This window comes from Mobula birostris, chromosome 2, assembly GCF_030028105.1.
Source record: "Mobula birostris isolate sMobBir1 chromosome 2, sMobBir1.hap1, whole genome shotgun sequence".
Taxonomy (NCBI): domain Eukaryota; kingdom Metazoa; phylum Chordata; class Chondrichthyes; order Myliobatiformes; family Myliobatidae; genus Mobula; species Mobula birostris.
Window position 1 is genome coordinate 25276069 of NC_092371.1, and position 21701 is coordinate 25297769.

The 21701-nt window shown below is 39.5% G+C and overlaps 1 protein-coding gene across 1 annotated transcript in view; it reads left to right on the top strand.

Moving 5' to 3' along the window:
• The window catches only part of rab22a (RAB22A, member RAS oncogene family), a 44153-nt gene that overhangs the window by 3229 nt on the left and 19223 nt on the right, over positions 1 to 21701 (top strand). The window contains exons 2-3 of the mRNA XM_072238794.1: positions 16665 to 16744; positions 16835 to 16916. Coding sequence (XP_072094895.1) covers positions 16665 to 16744; positions 16835 to 16916 — 162 coding nt within the window. The remainder of the gene's footprint in view (positions 1 to 16664; positions 16745 to 16834; positions 16917 to 21701) is intronic.

Below are 21701 nucleotides of genomic sequence, written 5' to 3' on the forward strand. Positions count from 1 at the left end.
ACTTCCCTGTATTAAATTCCATCTGCCACCACTCCACCGGATTTATGTCCCTTTATCTTTTCACAATTTTCCTTGTTATCTACTCTATTAGTTCTTGTGTCATCAGCGAATGTACTAATCCGTCATCTACATACTCAAACATCATTTAATTTGATGCTCTTTTCTCAATCACAAAGCCAGTTTTGGTTTGAGTTTCCCAACATACTGTGCATCCAAGTGCGCTCCTAACCTTTTGGACTAATCTACCATCTAGGACTTGCTCGAGCCCTTAAAAATCATATATACCTCTGCCTTTATCATTTCTTGGGTGCCTTCTCAAAAATCTAATTTCTGAGACAGGATTTCCTCTCACAAAATAGTGCTGACTCCCCCCCTAATTAGTCCCTGCCTTTCCAAATGAGCTGAAATTCTATCTTTTACCTCCAATGTAAGGCCTATAGCTTCCCTACTGCCCTATTTGTATAACAATACAACATTAGCTATCTTCCATTCTTATGATAATACATTTGCTATATTAACTCTACAAGCATAATGCAGTCCAACAACATTATGTTCATTAACCCCTGGAGCATGGCTCCAACTCTTGTAGAAAACAGGAAAGCCCCAAGCAAACCATTAGGGGTCATGTATATTGCTTGTGAGCAAACCTTTGTATTTTGACTTTACATTTATACCTCCCAATACTAAATTTCTTTCTTGAGGCCATGAAAAAACAGAGGCAGTTAATGCTAGATTATAGTGGCCAATTCTAACCAAGCCAAATTACCACTGCTGGAGACCCCAGTGGCTTTATTATACTTATATGATGTACCCTCAGCTCCAATAATGATTGTTCCAAAAGTCAAAGAGATGCATTTGATCCTTTATTAGCAAATAGAAGTGATCTTGAAGTGATGAAACTTAAGCAAGTGTAAGTTGAGCGTAATTGAGTGGTACAGCATCTTTTGGCCCCCAGCTGTAAACTACTCCGAACAAAACATAAATACATAACTTTGCTTTTACCTTGCCCTCAATTGTGTGACTAGTTACCATAACAAATATTCAGCACAGAATACAATGCAGATAGAGAACAGATACATAACCAATTATTACCTAAATACTTTTATAATGTTGGCTTTTGCTAGTTGCCTTTGTATGTCTCTAATCATAGGTCTTCTTATTTATGGATATTAATGCATTGAAGGCAATTCAAAGAAGGTTTACTGGACTAATAATACCCGAAATAGACATTGTCTTTTGAGAAAAGGCTTATTATTCTAGACGTGGCCCTGAGCAATCTCGATAGGGTGGAGGTGGTTAGGATGTTCACACCTGTGATAAAATGTAGAATCCTTTATAACTAAGTGTTCACTGATGTTCAGGCAGAGGAAGTAAATTTTTCTGAAGGTTGTAGATCTTTAGACTGCCCTTCCCAAAGGGAAGCAGAAGCAGAGTCTAAATATCTTTGGTAGAGGTAGGTACTCACTTGAAAGGTGAATGAATGGGTGACACTTTGCCAGGAGAGGGGTAATGTAGAGTTGAGGTTATAACAGATCTTTTAAATGGTGGAGCAGGCTTACGAGGCCTCATGGTCTTAATTAATAATACAGTCCTCTTGGAACAATGTTGTTTGTCGTGCCTAGTTGGCCCAAGAAACAATCAGTAGCCATTACAGCATCTCATTCCAACACCAATTTTGTTTCTGTTCTACCATTTTCCGTCCTTTCCAAGGGCCCCAGTTTTACTGATGAGTCTCTTAGAAATGTGTTTTGAAGGCTCTTTTTTTCCCCCTCAGCATCACTACACTTTTCTCATCATTCTTTATAAAACTCACTTCAACTTTAGTAAAAAATCAAATTTTGTATAGCAATCTGTATGGAATGGTGGAGCAGACTTGATGGGCAGAATGGCTTAATTCTGCTCCTACGTCGTAAGGTCTTATGACCTTATTTTAATCAACGCACACTTATCCAGAGTGACTATCTTGCCTAGGTTATCATTTCCAGCTAGCACTCTCCTGTCTGTGTTGAATAGTAACTGCTGAGATTTTCCTCACATCCTTTTTGGAGGATGTACTAGGTCCCATTTTGTGGTCTTTTAACATTTCCCTGGTATCATAGGACAATTATGGTCAGTATTAATACAATTGCTGTCTTTCCCTTAAAAGCCTAAATGTGTGACATCCTAGTGCAGCCAACCTTTTATTGCGCTTGACTTTTAGCATTTTAGTATCTCTGCTATTTCATTCTTTTCTCTAATATCCTTGTCTTAGTAACCTGGGCAGCATTTTCCTTGGTATAAGAGATTCATGGTACTCCATTTTAATACTTACTTTTAGTCATCAAGCATAAATTTTTTTTTTAGCCCCCTAATAGACTACATTTGTCTCTTACGATCTTTGAATTCAGGTTATGTTCACTATCTGTCTACTCTCTGTGGCCGCTCATTTTCCATTTTTCCATTTCATACTCTTTCTTCCGGTTGGCTCTTGCGTGGCATGTTCTACTTTGTGTTATTATGGAAATGTACTTTAATTGTCCATGAACCACCTTTTGAAAGGCTGCTCTTGAAATTTGTGTTTTGCCAGGCAATTTTTAGTTCTGGTTTACCTTCCCCCGTTCATTTTTCAACTTACGAAATGGTTCCTCTTCCAACTAATTATGTACTTTTCCATAGATGAAATTATCATATTATAGTTATTGTTATTGCAAGTGTTCCTCGACTGAGACTTGCTCCACTTAACCCGGAACCAAATACAGCAATATGTTAGGCTGTACGTGTTCAAGAATGATGTTTTAAATATTTTAGACATTCTTCCTCTTTTGTCCTTGCACTATTACTATCCTAGTAGATATTAGGATAACCATTACTCACTTCTCATTCTGAATTGTAATTTCCCTAAAAAATAAAGGTTTGTCAATATCCTTCCCTTAAATGAGATTAATTAGCATAATACTACCTTTGGTTCTGACCACATAGTTTCTGCCTTGACTATTTGGATGTAACCTTCTCGATATCATTTCAGTACCAATACTATTGCACCCTCTCTCCTTTACCTTGTTCTTTAACAGATTTTGCTTGGAATTTTGACTTAAAAGATTTTAAGTCAAAAATATTCTGCTGTCACCTTGGTGCTTATTTTATTGTCATCTTTTTTAAAGTTTATCATGTAGAATACATTTGCAATACTACTATCTGGATCACTTCCTTTTTATCTCGTTATCAGATGTTGACTCTTCCTGTCACATAAATTTAAGACTTTTATATGTAAAGTGAAAATTTGAACATGCACAAAAGTTGTAATGCTACAATTTTTTTCCATTCTTCCTTGTCACATCAATCAGTATGCTGTAATAAACTGCATATTATCTCTTTACATGTGTATAATGAATGCTGAGTTTGTTTACACCCTAATGAAGTCAGGCAATACAACAAACTGGTTTCTTCAGGTGAGCAAAAGTAACATGGGAGCACATCTGCCATTAACCTAAAGGAAGAGATTTAGCGTAGTTTTCAGTGCTCGTGATCAAAGTTTCAAGATACATTTATTATCAAAGTATGTATGCAGTATACACCCCCGAGATTCGTCCTCGTGCAGGCAGCCATGAAACAAAGAAACACCATGGAACCCATTTAAAGAAATCATCAAACATCCAACATGTGGGGAAAAAAACCTTAATGTGCATATGGCAAAAAAAGTAAACAAAAGACACATAGAATATTAAACATCAAACAGCAGAACTCCCAAAACGGTCCAGGAGCCACAGCTACTGAATCAGTTCAGTTTAGCACTGTGTTAGTGACTGCAGGCCTCAACAGCAGAGTCAGTTTCACTCCAGTCAAATAGCAAAAGCGAGTAATCAGAAACACATGGAACATGAACTGCAGAGTCTTCCAAAACCAAGTCCAGGATCACACTGCTTGTTCAATGCTAAGGACATTAAACATCAAACTGCCAAGTTAGATTGAATTAGGAGCAGACTGCTTCCACAGATTTTGCCAGGCTTCTGAGAATCTGCCGTAATGATTGCATAAACTTCATGCAATTTGGGAAAAGCAGAATATCAACTGCAGTGCAGTTATATGGCTATGCTTGTATTTGCTCTTGATTGGCTGAAGGTATACCTGGAGCAGAGGCTAGAATGATAGTAGTGTCAGTAGCAACATATAAAGGAGATGAGCGCTACCTTCTATATTTCCAACCACAGTTACCACTGAAGTTTTTCAGGGCCTCACCAGGGTCTTGCCTGGTTCCTTTCACTGTGTTGCAACCAGGGCATGTCTGTCACCAATGTAACTCCAAGGGGCCCCATTGCTTTCTTCAGTTTTAGATCTCAAAGTAATAGGTCTAAGCTGTGAATTCCATGTGACTGGGTTGGGAATTGCTGTTAGGTTTACAAATATACTATGAATTAAATTTTAAAACTGCACTGTGGTTATACTTTCTATGCCAGATGCTTTAAAATACAACAACATTATGGCAACATGACATTACTTAGTTTACTGGTCAAATTATAGTGTTTTGTACTTCTAGCAGTTTTGCTCTGGCCTTTCAACAAGGCATGTCTACATATATCGATCACTGAGGTAATTTGTGCAAGAAGCTAGAATAGGAGGGAAGCAGCTAATATGAAGATTAGTGCACAGGAGAAGGTTGCAAAGATAGAGGTAAACCAGTGGAGGTATTTGAATAACAATTTTAGACTTAAAAACACTCCCGAGGCTTTATAGAGTCCAAGAATTTACTTACGAATCTCTCAAGAATATTGCCATTTTTCTGTTTATAGTGAAGTTAAAAGTGCAGTTCATTGCATTATTTTCCAATCGATATTGCAAGACTGCGTAAGAAATGCAAAAATATTTTAACGTATTATATGCTTGTCTAGCTCAGTAAATAATTGTATATTTAAGATGTTATCATTGCAGGTCCAGTATTTTGGAGAGAGGTATAAATGAATAGCAATAATTGGAATAAAAATTGATTCTTGTCAATTTTTTAGGGTCTCATATCTTTGCAGGTGGTGGCATTGCAAAGACAAGGGATTATCAACTTGAGTGTTATTGTAGAGAGTGGCTTCTCTTGAATAATGCCTGGAAGAAGTCATCCTAAGTTTAGAGATGAAGTCTACTTATTTACTTCAGCTCAGGATGGTGCAAATACTCGATCCTGATCCCAGTCACTTACTATTCAATTTGACTTCCTCTTTTCAATGGACAATTAGTGAATGACGGTACGTCGGATGCCATGCCAGTGACATTCATATGCATAAAGTAAACAGAAAAACTGTGTGAAAGATCTCAATGAATGGAGAATGGTGGTTAATATGCCATTGGATTAGTAATCCAAAGGATTTAGTTAATGATCTAGGGACACAAGTTCAAATCCACCTTGGCAACTGGGACATTTATATTCAGTCCTTTAAATAAACGGAATAAAACTGTTCATCATGTTGACTGGTTTGTGGTTGGCTTCCTACTTTGCTGCTGAAATTACTCATTGCTGTAAAAAAAAAAAATTTATTACAAATCTTTCCATTACTGCCTTCCCTCTGAAATCCAGTTTTTTATGAGGTTCTTGAACAGGTAATCAATCATCCCTGCACTGTTCCTTTGTGTCCATTATGCTGACCAGACTAATGCTATTAAAAGATACCTGATTTGATTGTTCATCTATCTCTACATTCTCTAAATGAAATGGTAGAAAATTTACCAGAGTAGGAGGCCATTCATCCCATCATAGTGTACAATCTAATTCTGCCATCCCAGTGTTGTTGATTGTGCTGCAGGTCATGACCTATCAGGCAAACATCCAAGCACTTTTCAAATGTGAACATTTCTGCCTTTACTAATTTCCACCAATTACTCTAAATCTATGCTGCTTGGCTTCTGAACCCCTATGTTAAGAGAAATAATTACTTCTATTTAATCTTTCCAAGCACCCTTGTACACATCCATTGAGTTTCCTTTCATATTGCCCATCCAACCTTTTCACAAAGCCAAACAATTTGTATCTAGAAATTTTCCAGCTCTGGCAGTATTTTTGGAAATAACTTCTGAGCACACTCCAGCACAGTCCCATCTTTCCTGTAATTGGCAAGAGAAGCTGTACACAGTACTAAAGCTGCAACTTCACACTATTGTATTTAATTCCAGCTGCCCGCTGTTGTGCTCTGTGTATCAGTTAATAAAATAAAGCATATTAAATGCCTTTTTCTCTGCCTTATCAATGCTGCTGTGGAATAAATTCCATTTGCTGCATCCCTGTCCAACTAACCAAAGTATGTACATCCTTCTCCTAGACTACCCTTCCAACTGTGAGATTGCCCCTTCTGCTTTGTTCCTTTAGTACAATTCATATAACATGATTTGTTGATTTTCCTAACAACTTGCCCCCTCTCATAGTTATGATTTTTCTAGGAGTAATGATGCTATTCTGGTTTTTATTTTTGTCCCTCTGTCACCTGAAAACTTTTTATCTTGGAATGTTAAACTGCCATATATATTCCTCTTAAGCCATAACAGCTATAATATTTGTAACAGCCCTATCAGTGCATCAGTTCATTTACTTTCAGTATACTACTTGGCAATTAAATATCATTTAAACAAGTTTTGTTTTTTGTATGCTTTCCAGTCTTTGTACTGCCTTCCAAATGCTCTCATTTTTTTGCCTTCCATTTTTAGATCTGCATTACCCTTTGCCCAGTTTTCCATGCATGTGCTAAATTATTTTAAACTCTCCACATTAGCAAACATACATTCAAGACTTGCTGGACTTGCTTCTTATGAATTGCTTTCCTCATTCCCCTGAACTAGTCCCAATGGTCCAATGGGATGCAGCACTGCGATTAATCAGAAGATTGCTATTTTGGAAGCTCTCTTTCATAATGGCTTTCTTAATTCCTCAGAAATCTGCCTATAGGATTTTATCCATTTTTCTGCCCTTGTTAGTACTGATGTAAATCACTTGGGCTTACAAAATTTTCTGCATCCACTCAGTGATATCCTTGACCATGACAAATGGGAGGTGAAATTACTTTCTGGAATCACGACCTCAGACCAGTGAAATATCTGTTCCCCCAGCTTTAGAATCTCCTCGACTATTTCTTTCTTCTCCCATCAATTACAATTTAGTGTGAAGGCAGGATGGCCATAGGGATAAGTTTTGGCGAATGGGTAAATGGAATGGCCCCTCAAATTGCCTATTAACCCATCATATTCCTTCATTGCCTTCTTTCATTTATTTGCTTCTGTGTCCACCCAGACTTTGTCTTATCCATTGTGTTAATTAATGTCTTCCATGCTCTCTTTGAGTGTGTAGAATTTTTCTTTTGAATTTCTCTCATTGTCTTATACTGCTGGCCCTTAGCTTTGCAACACCCCTTCTCTTCTCTCCCCCCCCCCCCCCCACCTCCCACTCCCCAGTAGAATCTCTGCCTATTCCAGCATTTCAAGTTAGACAACCCCTTGGGCTTTGAAGAAATGGAAGCCAGTGTATGCATTGAGGTATTGTAATTCTGCAAGAAGGAGAGGCCCGATATTCTTGATGCAGCCTGACCTGCTGAGTAGTTCCATCATTTTCCAGGATCTGTGTGTTGTTTTAATATTCCCAGTACTCCTTCCTGTTTTTATCTGATTGTATGCACTTTCTAAATGTTTGGCTTTAGAAAATTATATTAGTCAGAATTCTATGAAGTACAATCAGAAGAAATATTCTGTTAATATTTTAAAAAGCAAGTTGATCTGTTTAGCTGTGTGTTTTTGTTTTCCCCAAGAAGTCCATTTCTTGCAATATTGGCTGGGTGACTGGTGTAGAAAAATTGCTAAAATTGATGTACACTTCAAGGTCATGAAGATTTCATACTGTAATACCTTAATGACCTTGTGATAGAAGTGATAACCTTATGAAGGGCAAATCCAAACTATGATCAATTGATCAGTTGAGGCACTGTTGATAATTTAATAGCTTCAGAAAACTAAATGCGTTGTGCGAAAGAGAATTCACTGATTTTGGGATAACTGAGGTACAAATGCCATCTACAAATTTGCTGATGCCACCACTGTTGGCAGAATCATAGGTGGTGACAAGCTGGCCAAACAGGAATGAGAAAGGTCAGCTGATAGTGATGTTGTAACAATGATCTCCTCTCAATGTCAGCAAAACCGAAGAACTGTGGACTTGAGAAAGAGGAAGTTGTGTGAACTAGCACCGGTCCTCACTGACAGGTCTGAAGTGGAAAGGGTGAACATTTAGGCGGTTCTATCTTGTGCCCAGCATATAGATGCAACCATGAATAAGACACATCTCTACTCTCTTAGAAGTTTAAGGAGATTTAGCATGTTTTGCAGATGGAGCTGAGGCACTCAACAACTTTCTATAGGTGTACAGGTTGAGTTACAGCTTGGTTCAGGGACTCCAGTGTACAGGAACATGAGGCAACACAGTGGTGGACTTGACCAGTCCCATCATGGGTTCACCTCTCCAATACCATCCCCCCCCCCATCGAGGGTATGTACGTGAGGCAGTATCGTTAATGATCCCCACCATCTGGGCCATGTTCTCTTCTTATTTTTGCCTTCAAGCAGGAGGTAAAGGAGCTTAAAGGTCCAAACCTCAAGGTTCAAAAACATCATCTTCCCCACTGCCATTAGATTTTTGAACTGACTTGGAAGCATGTTGATTTTTGGACTATATTTCCCTCACCTGACACCTCTCTCCCCTTTCTTGACCTATCTGTCTCCATTACTGGAGACAAACTGCCTGCTGGTATCTTTCATAAACCCACTGATTCCCACACCTATCTTGACTACCTCTTCCCACCCTGTCTCCTATAAAGATACTATTCTGTCTTCTCAATTCCTTCTTCTCTGCTGCATCTGTTCCCAAGAGGAGGCTTTCTTTTCCAGGACATCAGAGATGTTCTTCTCCTTCAACAAACAGGGCTTCCTTTCCTCCACCATTAATGCTACCCTCACTGACATCTCCACCATTTCCCGGCAACTGCTCTTATCCCTTCTTTCTCTCTTTGCCCCCCGCCCCCCGAGCCTCTGCATCCAACACATCATTCTCTGCAACTTCTGCCATTTTCAACGGGACCCTACCATCAAACACAACTTTACCTCTTCCCGACTCTTCGCCTTCCACTGGGATTTCTCCCTCCGTGGTTCCCTCGTCCATTTGTCCCTCTCCACAAATCTCCCTCCTGGCATTTACCCCTGCAAGTGCCCATTCACCTTCTCCCTCACCTCCAATTCAGAGCCCCAAACAGTCCTTCCAAGTAAAGCAGTACTTCACCTGCAAATCTGTCGGAGTCATCTATGGTATCTGGCGTTCCCGATGTGGCCTCCACTACTACATTGACCCTACGTGGATTTGTCGAGCACCTATCTGCAAAAAATAGAATGTCCTGGTAGTCAACCATTCCCGTTCTGACATGTTGGTCCATGGCCACCTCTTCTGCTACGATGAGGCCACTCTCAGGTTGGAGGATCAACACCTCATACTCCGTCCAAGTAGATTCTAACCTGATGGCATGTACATTGACCTTCCCAACTTCTGGTAAATTTTCCCCTCTCCCTTCCCTCTTCATTTCTCCATGCTGGCCTCTTGCTTATCACCTCCCCCTGCTGTCCCTCGCCTTTCTCCTCTCCTATCATATTTCCTCTTCTCCAGCCCTTTGCTATTTTCACTTATCACCTCCCAGCTTCTTATCTCATTACCCCCCCCCCCCCATTCCACCCACCTGGCTTCACCCATCAACTTCTAGCTTGTCCTCTCCCTTCCCCCAGCACCTTATTCTGGCACCTTCCCCCTTCCCCCTTCCCTTCCAGTCTTGATGAAGGGTCTCGGCCTGTAACCTCGACTGTTTATTCATTCCATATATGTTGCCTGACATGCTGAGTTCCTCCAGTATTTTCTGTGTGGTGTTGCTCTATATTTCCCTCACTTGTATTGGTGTCATTGTGTTATAGTATCATGTGAATTATGTGTAATTTATCTTAATGTAAATTTGTGTGATTTATGTTTGTAATGTACTGTGCTGCAGCTGCAGAAAAGTAATTTTCATACCTTTTATACTCTATAAATATGCTCATGACAATAAACTAGAATTTGAAATGCAAAATTAATTGCTTTTAATATAGTTTTGTGTTGAGGAAACCATAATACATGTTTCTTTTGTCTCTTGGTAATTTTTATTTTCCACTTCAACTGTCATTGCATTGGTTCTTAATTTTGCTTTGTAGACCTCCCCTTATTGTTCTCCTCTCCCATCTTTGACCTGCCCCTGTTCCCCTCATCTCAATGCTTATTTATGTAACTTTTCCCAGGTTAATGAAGACCACCAACCTGAGATGTCCAAGTATGGTGCACTTTCCAACACTTTCTAGTTTTGAAATTTGTGCGCACAAAATTGTTTAACTTGTGGCTTATGTGATTTTGATTGAGCTTTAAATGAAGAAAACAGATTATGACTTGAAGTAGCTTTTTATTGGGTGTTAAGATGCAAAGTAGTCGAATACTCGAGAGGACCTATGAATCTTCTGAAAAATTTAAGTGGCTTTTCATGGTATGGTTGTTTCAATTTTGTTTTCGCAATGGATGATTATATACCTAGATCAAGTTTAAGTTTGTCATCTGGCATACATTTGTACAATACCGTTCCTCTGGACCACAGTGCACCCACAAAACACATATCACACACAGTGCATAAAACAAAATATGACCACAAATGCTGGTAGTTAGTAAAGTATAATTTAAAGTGTTTGTAATGTGCAGCACAGGTAAACAGCTCACTGTCCTCATGACAAGACTTTGATGGTAGCAGGGTATTCATTAGTCTCTCACCCTGAGGGAAGAAGCTGTTACCTAGTCTGGCAATCCTAGTCCTGATGCTCCTGCACCTCCTTCCTGATGGTTGTGGGTCAAGGAAATAGTGGGATGGGTAGTAGGTAGAGGTCCTCAACAATGCTTTGTGCCATATATAACACTCCAATTAAATGTCACAAAAAGGGGTGAGGGGAAACCCTCTCGGCAGTTTTTACTATCCTCTGGAGGGTCTTGTGGTCCTTTCAGCTTCTGTACCATACAATGATGTTGCCAGACAGGACACTTGATGATACTGTGTAGGAAGTTGTTAGAATGGGGGTGGGGAGCCTTGCATGCCATGATCTCCTCAAAGTGTAGATGCTGCTAAGCCCTCTTGACTACTGAGGTATTGTGGGTCCAGGTTAGATGGTCCATAATGTGCACACTAAAGAACTTTGTGCTCTTCACTCAATGGCAGAGTCATTGGGGTGTTTTGGAAAGTGGTTGACCTGCACCATCCTGAAGTCCACAATCATCTCTTGTCTCTTGTTGACTTTGAGACTCAAGTTGTTCTCACACGATTTGACAAGCCTTCTATCTCCTCTGAGACTCACCATTGCTAGCCACTGTTGTTTTGTCAGCAAACTTGAAGTGGTTTGAACTTGATGTGGCAGTGCAGTCATGAGTCAGGAGCATGAACTGCTGTGGGCTAAGCACCCTGGGTGACACCAATGCATGATGTGATGGAGCTAGAGATGTTGATGCCAACTCAGACTGACTTTGGTGTTTCCAATGTGAGGAACAGATTATACTGCACCTCAGGCTCTAAGTGGGATTGCTGCAAACCCAGTGCTAAAGTCATCTGGCTCCTAATGTCTTGTAGCTATTCGATTAGGCAGAGTGATCAAAATCTGTCATTGTGCAGAGGCAGTGGAAGCTTAAAGCACCGAAAGATTGCTCTGAGGGTTCATGCTGTCTACTCTTCTAGCATCTCTCAATGCCTAGTAATCTGTTATTTAAATAGTTGAAAAATACATTGTAATCATAGTTTAAAACAAAAACCAATCAATTTATTTTACATATTTACTGTTTTGCTCTTTGCACTACATTTTAAGATAAATATTTGCTATTGTAACTTGTAACTTACTGCACTATACTGCTGCTGCAAAACAACCAATTTCACTAGGTAAGTCAATGATTCTGATTTGGACTACAGATCAGTGATCCAATCCCATGATTGGGCATTGCTAAATGTCTGGTATAAAGTCATAGGGTCAGATGGACAATGTATCTGGACCCCTCAGCTTTACTACACTGAATGGAAAGTCAATTGCTCCCATCCTTGACTTGCAGTGTGTCCATATTTCCATATTACAAATACAAGTCCAGGATACCTTGACATGTCTACTGAAACTAGATGACTAATCCCTCCAGAACTGCTGGCTAATAATCTGTGTTCCAACCTGTTGAGTTCAATTTGCAAATCAGGAATATTGAATTTTAATTGTGATTCCTGTCATTGCTACAATTGGCATTTTCTTTTCACACTGTAATTTTTATTAAAAACTGAGCAATATCTAATTGATCAAATTTATTTCAGTTCTTTTATAGTTCAGATCTGGAATATTTAATCAGAGTAAGTATGCCAAACCATTGAACTGCAGAGGAAACAACAGAATTCTGCAGATGCTGGAAATTCAAGCAACACACATCAAAGTTGCTGGTGAACGCAGCAGGCCAGGCAGCATCTGTAGGAAGAGGTGCAGTCGACGTTTCAGGCCGAGACCCAGGTCCTGACGAAGGGTCTCGGCCTGAAACGTCGACTGCACCTCTTCCTACAGATGCTGCCTGGCCTGCTGCGTTCACCAGCAACTTTGATGTGAACTGCAGAGGAAAATTGATCTGGTTAATCAGATTACATCCTGCATACGTATATGTAAGATTTTGGCATTTCTCTTCAAAGTGGTAATTTGTATTATGTAGCATTGTTACAGTTCTTACCAGATATTGACCACAATTTATAAATTATTCAAGATTGAGAGTCATATTGAATCTCTTATGCCATGTGTAAAAAATTTTTCATCTGCTAATGAAGCAAGTTTTATAGGTAAGCCAGTCAAATAGCGGTTATTGGGCAGGTAGTTGCATGCTGCATACTGTATAGCTTGTAGATTTAATCATTACCTCGGAGCTTGTGTGTGAAGTGTTTGCTTCAAAGGTGTAATTTGTGAAATCTGAAGTATTATTAATCCAAGATGTGAACTGTGTGGGTATGCTGCAAGGACTGTATTTTCATTCAGCTAGGCTTTATTAACACTTGATGCTAACTAGATACAAATTGCATTGCAACGTGATTTAAAAATTGCTGGTGAATGCAGCAGGCCAGGCTGCCTGGCCTGCTGTGTTCACCAGCAATTTTTATGCGTGTTGCTTGAAATCCTAGCATCTGCAGATTTCCTCATGTTTGCAACATGATTTGTTCAGTCTCCTGGTGAATTCGTGTGTGATGCCATTGCAAGTGGTCCTGAATACACAAATTGTGTAGGTGAATAACCTGACCCTGGCTCTGCTTTGCTCCTGATCTAAACTAGGATAACAAAATGTACTTCCCATTGCTCGGAAGTGAGATGAGGATCAATAATTAGCTGTTTAAAATCTCTTGTTACATGTTACTGTTGCTTTGATTAAGCGTGGGGGATGACGTCATTAACAAAATGCGGAGAGGTTGCTGGGACATTCAGCAGTTAAGGGACAGTGGACTGCGAGCTACCAGCAGGAGAGCGAGCTGGGTGGAGTTAGTTGAAGATTTTGCTACAGCAGTGGGCGAGTCTGATACTTCTCCATGTCCAGAAGATTGTGATAATTAGCGGCACACAGTGCATATTGGATACTTGACTGTCACTTTGTAGGATCCATACTTGGATTTATGGAATATCCTGTGGCGACCACTTTTTGTTAATTTGTACCTGGATTCGAGTGTGTTATGTGGCGACCACTTGTGTTAAGGAATATTCCGTGACTGTCACCTCGTGATATCCCAACGGGGATTTTGGAATTTCAGTGTCACTTTGTTACCCTTGCATGGACTCTAGTATTTCAGTGACGACTACCCGACTTCTGGAATCTTCTGTGACTGTCACCTTGTGTCATCTTAAGGTGGATTTATGAGCTCTCCCTCACAGACACTTGTACCTGTTCCCGTTGATTTCTGGAACCTTCTGGATTGCTATCCTAGGACTCTGTTTAAGTAAGACTTGGGAAGAACTGTTCCTAGACCTCCACAGTTTGTGAGCTAAAATGCATAGCATAGAGGATCCCGGACGAGCCCCCACTTTATGTTACATGCCAGCAGCAATGGACCATAGACTCAGTTTTTAATGTTAAACAGCTATATTTTCAGTATCTACCTAAATACAGACAATTAAACAAATTGCTCCCCTAAACAAAATTAACAGTGCTATGCACTTTAGCTCACAAACTGCGGAGGTCTAGGAACAATTCTTCCACAAGACTTACTCAAACAGGGTTCTAGGATGGATAGAAATCTAACAATCGGATATCCACTCTCAACTCCCTTTTACTCTTTATTTATCTGAAAACACTTTTTGGTATCTTCTTTGATATTATTGGCTAGCATAACTTCATATTTCATCTTTTCTCTCCTTATAGATTTTTTAGTTGACTTCTTTTGGTTTTTAAGATCGTCCCACTAATTTTTGCTATATTACATGTCCTCTCTTGCTTTCTTGAAGTCTTTGTCTTCCCTTGTCAAAGACAATGGTTGCATTATTCTTCCCTTACAATACTTCCTCATCTTTGGGATGTTTCCATCCTGCGCCTTCAGAATTTATCCCAGAAACTCCAGTCATTGTTGGAGACCACGAACCTACAGTCAGTTGTCCTACAGATACCCAATAAAATAGCAGCTGAGAATATATGTGCAATGTAACTTCACAACTCCTTTGCTCAGTGTCCTGACTGATGAGGGACCTTTGCACTTGAACTTCTCTGTCCCTCTGTCCTACAACACTTTCTAGGATAATTCCTATCCTGGTTTGTCTCCCACAATGCAATATTGCACATTTAACTGGATTGAAATTCACTTGCCCAGAGCCCACATACCTTACCAATCAAGATCCTTCTGGTTTTATAACCTTCTACACTATCTATAGTACCACCTACTGTCGTATCGTCTGTATGCCTTGTTCATTCACATCCAAATTATTGATATAAGTTACAAACTATAGTCCCAGCACTGACCCATGTGACACACCACAAACACGGAAAATTAGTCTGAGAAACAACCCTGGACCATCACCCTCTGCTTCCTCCCGCTGAGCCAATTATGAATCCAATCAGAAGCCCCTCCATAAATTTATTCACCACAAATGTCATACTCATTGGCCTGTACCTTCCTGGCCTGTAGTATGTTTGCTACATTTTTAAAGAATGGTAGTGCTGTGGCCACTCTAGTTCACTGGAACCACAACTGTGGACAGAGATGAAATTAAAAAATCTGCAAGGGCCTCCACAATTTCACACAAGGCGTGAGTATGCACTGGATCATCTATCAGGCTTAATGTACTTTAAGGCCTCCAGTACCTCCTCCCTGCTAATTTGTATGTGGTCCAAAGTTGGGATGGGTCTTGGCTCCAAATTTGTTCAGATGAGACCATCACTTTGGCTATGATTCTGCTGCTCAAGGCCAGAATAATTACGAAGGGTCCAAGGGGTCAGAGCACTGGGAGGGATATGGATTTTATGAAGGCAGAAATCATTGGTTTATTCAGATGTTTAATTGGTCAACAGAACATCTATGTTAATAAACCATGAACCGCAACAAATATGAATGCCTCTGGCTGAGGGTAATGAAGTCCTGGGCCAGATCATTGTTACAGTTTCTGGTGGGATTGAGTCTCCAGTAAAGAGAACAACAAACACGAGGGATAATTACCCCACTACCTGCAAACTGACAGCCCAACCCTAACCCAACACTTCAGTACACAGTAAGTGCTCCCACCAAAAGCATACCTGCCAAAGGGCTGTAAAATCACAGTCGACACTCCACATTGGGCATGTCAGAACATGGAACAACTCTTCACCCCACTGGGGGACACAGTAACCTGGATTAGACACGTTAATTCACACTTTTTGAAGAAACCAGAGAACTCAAGTGATAGGAGACATGCCTGAAAAAGCACGATCCCACGATGGCTTGAAAGGCCCTGGGCCTGTACTCTATGGAGTTCAGACGATGAGAGGATTTTTCTGAAACCTACAGATTATTGAAAGGACTGGATAGAGTGGACGTGAAGAGAATGTGTCCATCCATGTGTTAGGGATCCAGGGGAATAACCTCAGAATAAAGGGATACCAGTTTAAATTTGAGATGGGTGGGAATTTCTTCTGCAGGTGATGGTGAATTTCTGGAATTTTTAGCCACTGAGGGTAGTAGAGGTGAAATCATTCTATGTATCTAAGGCAGAGATTGATGGGTTCTTGATTGGTAAAGGCATTATGGGTTACAAGAAAAAGGGTGGTAAAAATCATCCTTGATTGAATGGTGAAGCTGGCTCAGTGGGTTAATTCTGCTCTTGTCTCTTATGGTCACCTCAATATCACAGTAAAGTAGATTCTATTATCACTAGCAAGCAACTCAGACTGAGGTCCACTCCTACCTCAAAAACCAACAAATGCTTGCACAACTGGACAATTTGTTTTTTTTTATTCTAATTTGTCATATTTGCCCTTTGGCCAATCCTTTGGGTGCAATTAAATTGCAACAGAATGTAGTTGTCTCTTGTTCCTCTTCCCTGTTCATGCTGTTCTTAATGAGGAGAGTTGAAAAGATGTAAACTAACCTTTTATTTTATATATCTAGGACACAGGCGTCGGCAAATCCAGCATTGTTTGGAGGTTTGTGGAAGATAGTTTTGACCCGAACATCAATCCGACAATAGGGTGAGGAATACAAAAATATTGTTAAGATGTACATTTAGCTATTCTGTATTTTCCTATTCCAGGGTAATTTGATTTCTGATCCATATTTAGGGCTTCTTTTATGACAAAAACTGTGCAGTATCAAAGTGAGTTACACAAGTTTCTGATCTGGGACACAGCTGGTCAGGAGCGGGTGAGTCAATTTACTGCTTAACTTAGAAATACTTGCAAGTTTGAAACATTTCATTGTTTTCTTAAAAATTGCTTTCCTTCATCCTAGCATTTCTTACACATTTGATCCCAACAAATAAATATCAGCCAATTACAGAGGTGATTTGGAGCAGATCTAAAGGTTTAAGAAATAAAACCTTTATTGACTCCATTATAAAGTACTTCATTGACTAAAATAATTTAGGATATCTTGAGATCATGAATGATGTGATATAATTGTTAGTACCTTTTCTTTCTACGCATAACATTTTCAAAAGCAACGTGTAATTTGTAAATTTCAGTTTAAACTAATGTGACCTTTTGTTTTGCTACAGTTCTGGAGCTGTAGAGCCTTTTATTGCAATAACTTTTTACTTCATGGGTTTGACTATTAAGGTTCTGCCAATAACCACCCCAACAGAAAAATCTTAGCTTACTTTGGCAATAGCAACATCTGTATCTTTCCTACACATGTTTAATCATTCTAGTCCTTCTTGAGTCCATCATTAATCTCTAAAATGTGTCACTGTCATCTTTCATTGGGAAACTGTTTACTTCCTGAAGTGTATAGTTGCATGCATTTGCAATTCTGTTATTGGTAGAGGAGGAATTTTTTACTTTCTAACTTCTGAAAGATCTTGTTTTTTTTATTATTATGATTGCATAATAGAGAGAATAGTTTCTATTTTAAAACTTTATTTGAAGAGAATTTGGTTTTCTCTTGTTAGATGCTGTCCAACCTGCTGAGTGTTTCCAGCACCTTCTGTTTTTGTTATATATTGAAAGGTTCTGATAAATGCAATAAAAATCTTATAATCTGCTGCTTCGCATTTTAAAAGTCCCTGTGGTTTGGTATCTGGCCCATTGATGATGTTTCCAGTACTTCCCTCAAACTCAATGGGGTTCTGGTTCCTGTGTTACATTTTCACAATATATTGGGGTAAGGGAATAACAGCTAATTTTTGATGGAATTGATTTTTACAGTAGCAAACTACAATCAAAAATATTTGATAAAACAGTTTAAAGAAAATGAGTAGTCATTCTGTAGATTGGACAGCGATGTAGTTTAAATGGAATGTTTTGAGTTTCTCAGGTCAGAACATTGGTACAGAATAAGCCATTAAGCCACATGAGTTTTTCCATTATTCATTTAGATTAAGTTTGACCTGCATTTTAATATACTCAGTTTGGTTCCATAGTCCCATTATATAACTTTTCAGCTAACAATAGAAATTTTAATATTAAGGCTTTCAGGTGATGCAGAGTGCATCTGGGATCATTTGTTTCTATTGACCAGGAGCCAGGAGATGCTAATTTGTATAATTGGAATCACTTGTATCCCTCCATTCTGTGTTCCAGATTTCAACATTATACTTCCTTCATCACAGGCATTTTGCTCAAACTATATAATTATTAAAAATAAAGTAACATACATGCAACACTAATGTAAAACAGTTTTGCCTGCTTTGACTTTTTTTTTACATTTGTTTTAAATAGCTTAGATACTTTAAAATTTATGCACTGATCATTTTCTCAAAAGTGAATTTAAAATATTTGAAGCTAGTTTTTGGTAAACTCTTGAGAAATGTTCTGTGTAAATTGCTCCAGGTTATCATGCGGTTTCCCTCAAAGTTTGTAACGATAAGGTGTCAAGTAGTTAGGTTCAGGTGTGATATGCGTTTAGAGCACAACTTTTAGGCAGTTTCCACTGTGGTTGCTTGCCACCCTCAGAAAAAGCATTGAGTCGTCAATTGATGGAGTGCTTTGGTTGTAAAATATGTGTGGTATAAGTTGCAGTTTTTTGGAACATTTCAGGCCAAAGGCCCCTCTACTTCCCCTGCAATGTAACTGCTTCTTTCATACCTGGTTCTGATGAAGGGTCTTTGACTTGAAACATGAATTTGTTCTGGTCAGCTAGTGCCTGACGTGCTGTTTCCAATGTTTTCTGTTTTTGTATCAGTAGTTCAGAAAGTTTGTTTGTCTGTTAAAGTAAAAGTGCAAATCTGATAGAAGAGGCATTGCATTAGCAGGATGATGCATTCTTAGAAAATAGTGCACATTGCAGTTTTCTGTAATGCAAAGCCAAGTCGTCTGCACATGCATTAAGAAGTACGAGATGAAAATATTTTCTGCGTTTATGTACTCTTTTTAACATAACTTTTCTGAGAGCAAATTTTATTCCATATCTCAAATTTTGGGGTAGTAATTTGAGAATTCTGTAAGGCTGATGTGTTGTTACCTGAACAGCCATAGCGGAGGCTGGGTGCAGGGGGTAGGAAGCAGTGGTGGATTCTGTACCTAAAGATTAAAGTTAGAGCTGGCTAATGTGCTAGCTCATGAACTTGTACAGATGTTTAAGTTCTTGTAAGTCATCCATATATCTCATGCATTTCATAATATCTCAGACATTGATAGTTAAGCTTTTAGTGCTCTGAGTTGTGAATAAGGTTTGGACCAAAGCTGGTAGAGGTAACATCAAAGCTAGCAGTTTTCAAACCACAAAGTCAGCTATTACTCTGAGCTAATGTGCAAAATGTAAATCTGGAAGTGATGTACTTGGTGATTTGAATATTCTCTTCCTTGAGCTGTCTGATTTGAAGTGGATTGGAAAGAAAGGGCTTGGCTGGAAGTATACAACACTCCTAAAGATGACAGCCTCAGTACAGAAATATGCTCAATAAAACTGATCACTCAAATGATGTAGAAATCCAAAGCAATCCAAGTGCCCTGTGATTAAACTGACTTAATTTAGTTTCTTTTCATTGGAGGATTAGCTAATCACCTGACCAGCTCTTGGCTCCATCCCTCCCCCTCCTGTCTTCTCCTATCATTTTGGATCTCCCCCTCCCACTTTCAAATCTCTTACTAGCTCTCCCTTCAGTTAGTCCTGATGAAGGGTCTCGGCCTGAAACGTCGACTGTACCTCTTCCTAGAGATGCTGCCTGGCCTACTGCGTTCACCAGCAACTTTGATGTGTGTTGCTTGAATTTCCAGCATCTGCAGAATTCCTCGTGTTTACTTTTTGCTGGACTTGTATCTTCTCCCAATTATGAAGTTTATTTTTTAAACTACTTCAGTGCATGCTATGAACCAGTATTTGTAAATGAAGATGGTATAATGCAGCATCTTCTAGAGATGGGAATTACTCTGTATTGATGTAAAGGTTGTGACCTCAGACATTAGAGCTGGAAGCAAATAATAATTTGGCAGAAAGATTGACCAGAATGGGTCTCATATTAAGAGAGCAAGAAACTTCAGAGAATGGGCTACAAATACAGATTGCAATTTGTGTTTTTCTTATAAGGGAAATCTTTGTTAACTAGAAGGAAAAGTTAGTTATCTTTTTTTCAAGACTCAATTTTAACGTTGTGTAACAGCAGAATTGCCTGAGTGGGCCAAAAGTTGAAGATTAGTTAACAGTGTTAACTTCCAAACTTGTATATCACATCTGCTTCCCAGATGGCATGCTTCGAGAATTTTTTAAAAAAAGATTTGCATTTATTTAGACCCTTTCACTTCTTTTTCAGGTTATCTCCAAATTGTTTTGCAGCCAATTAAATAACTTTAAAATGTAATCAATGTGAATGGTGTGCTTCAGAGTACCATTAGTCCCAGATTGGAGCCTCTGTATACTGGAGATGGAATAGAACTTAGAAATCTACAGCACATTACAGGCTCTTCGGCCACAATGTTGTGCCAACCATGTAACCTACTCTAGAAACTGACTAGAATTTCCCTACCACAGAGCCCTAAGCTCCATGTACCTATCTAAGAGGCTCTTAAAAGACCCTGTTGTATCCACTTCCATCACTGCCGCCCCTCCATAAATGCTGCCTGATCTGCTGAGTTCCTCCAATATTTTGTGTGTATTACTCTGGATTTTCAGCATCTGCAGAATCTCATGTTTATGATACGCAGCCACTCCCTCCTTGTGATTGTATCAAACACTTACATTGTAACTACAGTATTCCGTGAATTCCCCAAAACTTGCTGGCTTGGGACTGGGAGGAAGTGGCTTGTGCTGGAATTGACTACCTTCTGCATTATGGCCCACTGGGAAATTTGCATGCCAAGCCTGAACAGAATCTCTGCCTTTTTAAACTGATCTGATTCCTGTTTACAGACTTGCTGAAAAGATTTCTTGTTTAATAATGATTGGATCTGTGCCCTGTGCATTAACATCCTTTGGCAAGCCCATTGTTGGGCCAGTGCTCTTTCCCAGGCTGCTTTTCCATGAATTAAGTTAGAATCGATTGCATTGCAACTAGAAATGTTAACCTAGTCTGTTTCAGCAATCATCCTCTTCCTTAATTTCTTTGTTTCCGTAATGATTTGCATGTGATTGTCCAACAAAATGCTTTCTTCAAAGTTCTCCTCATAATGAAATGATTTCTCTCATTTTGAGTGAAAATGGAATGCAAGTATCTGTTGTGTACATACATCTATTGATGCTTCTGGACACATCTTCAGTGATGTTCCTGGAATCATCGGGTGTTTCGGGTCTTTCAACATCATACAACCTCCTCCAGGTGACCCAGCCGGGGCTGATCAGACCCCAGCTTGTGTCCAGATGGCTAGCTACTTATGACTCCATGGCTCCCCTCTTTTGAGCCACAGCCATCCTGAGGCCCTCTCTGCTGCATCGATAGTACTGCGGATGGCTCTCCTCTTCCTCTCTCCCTCAATGCCCAAAATGCTGAAGGCTCTAACTAAAGAACGGGCTACGAATCCCCTACAACCAACCTCCACTGGGAGACACCTCGCTCTC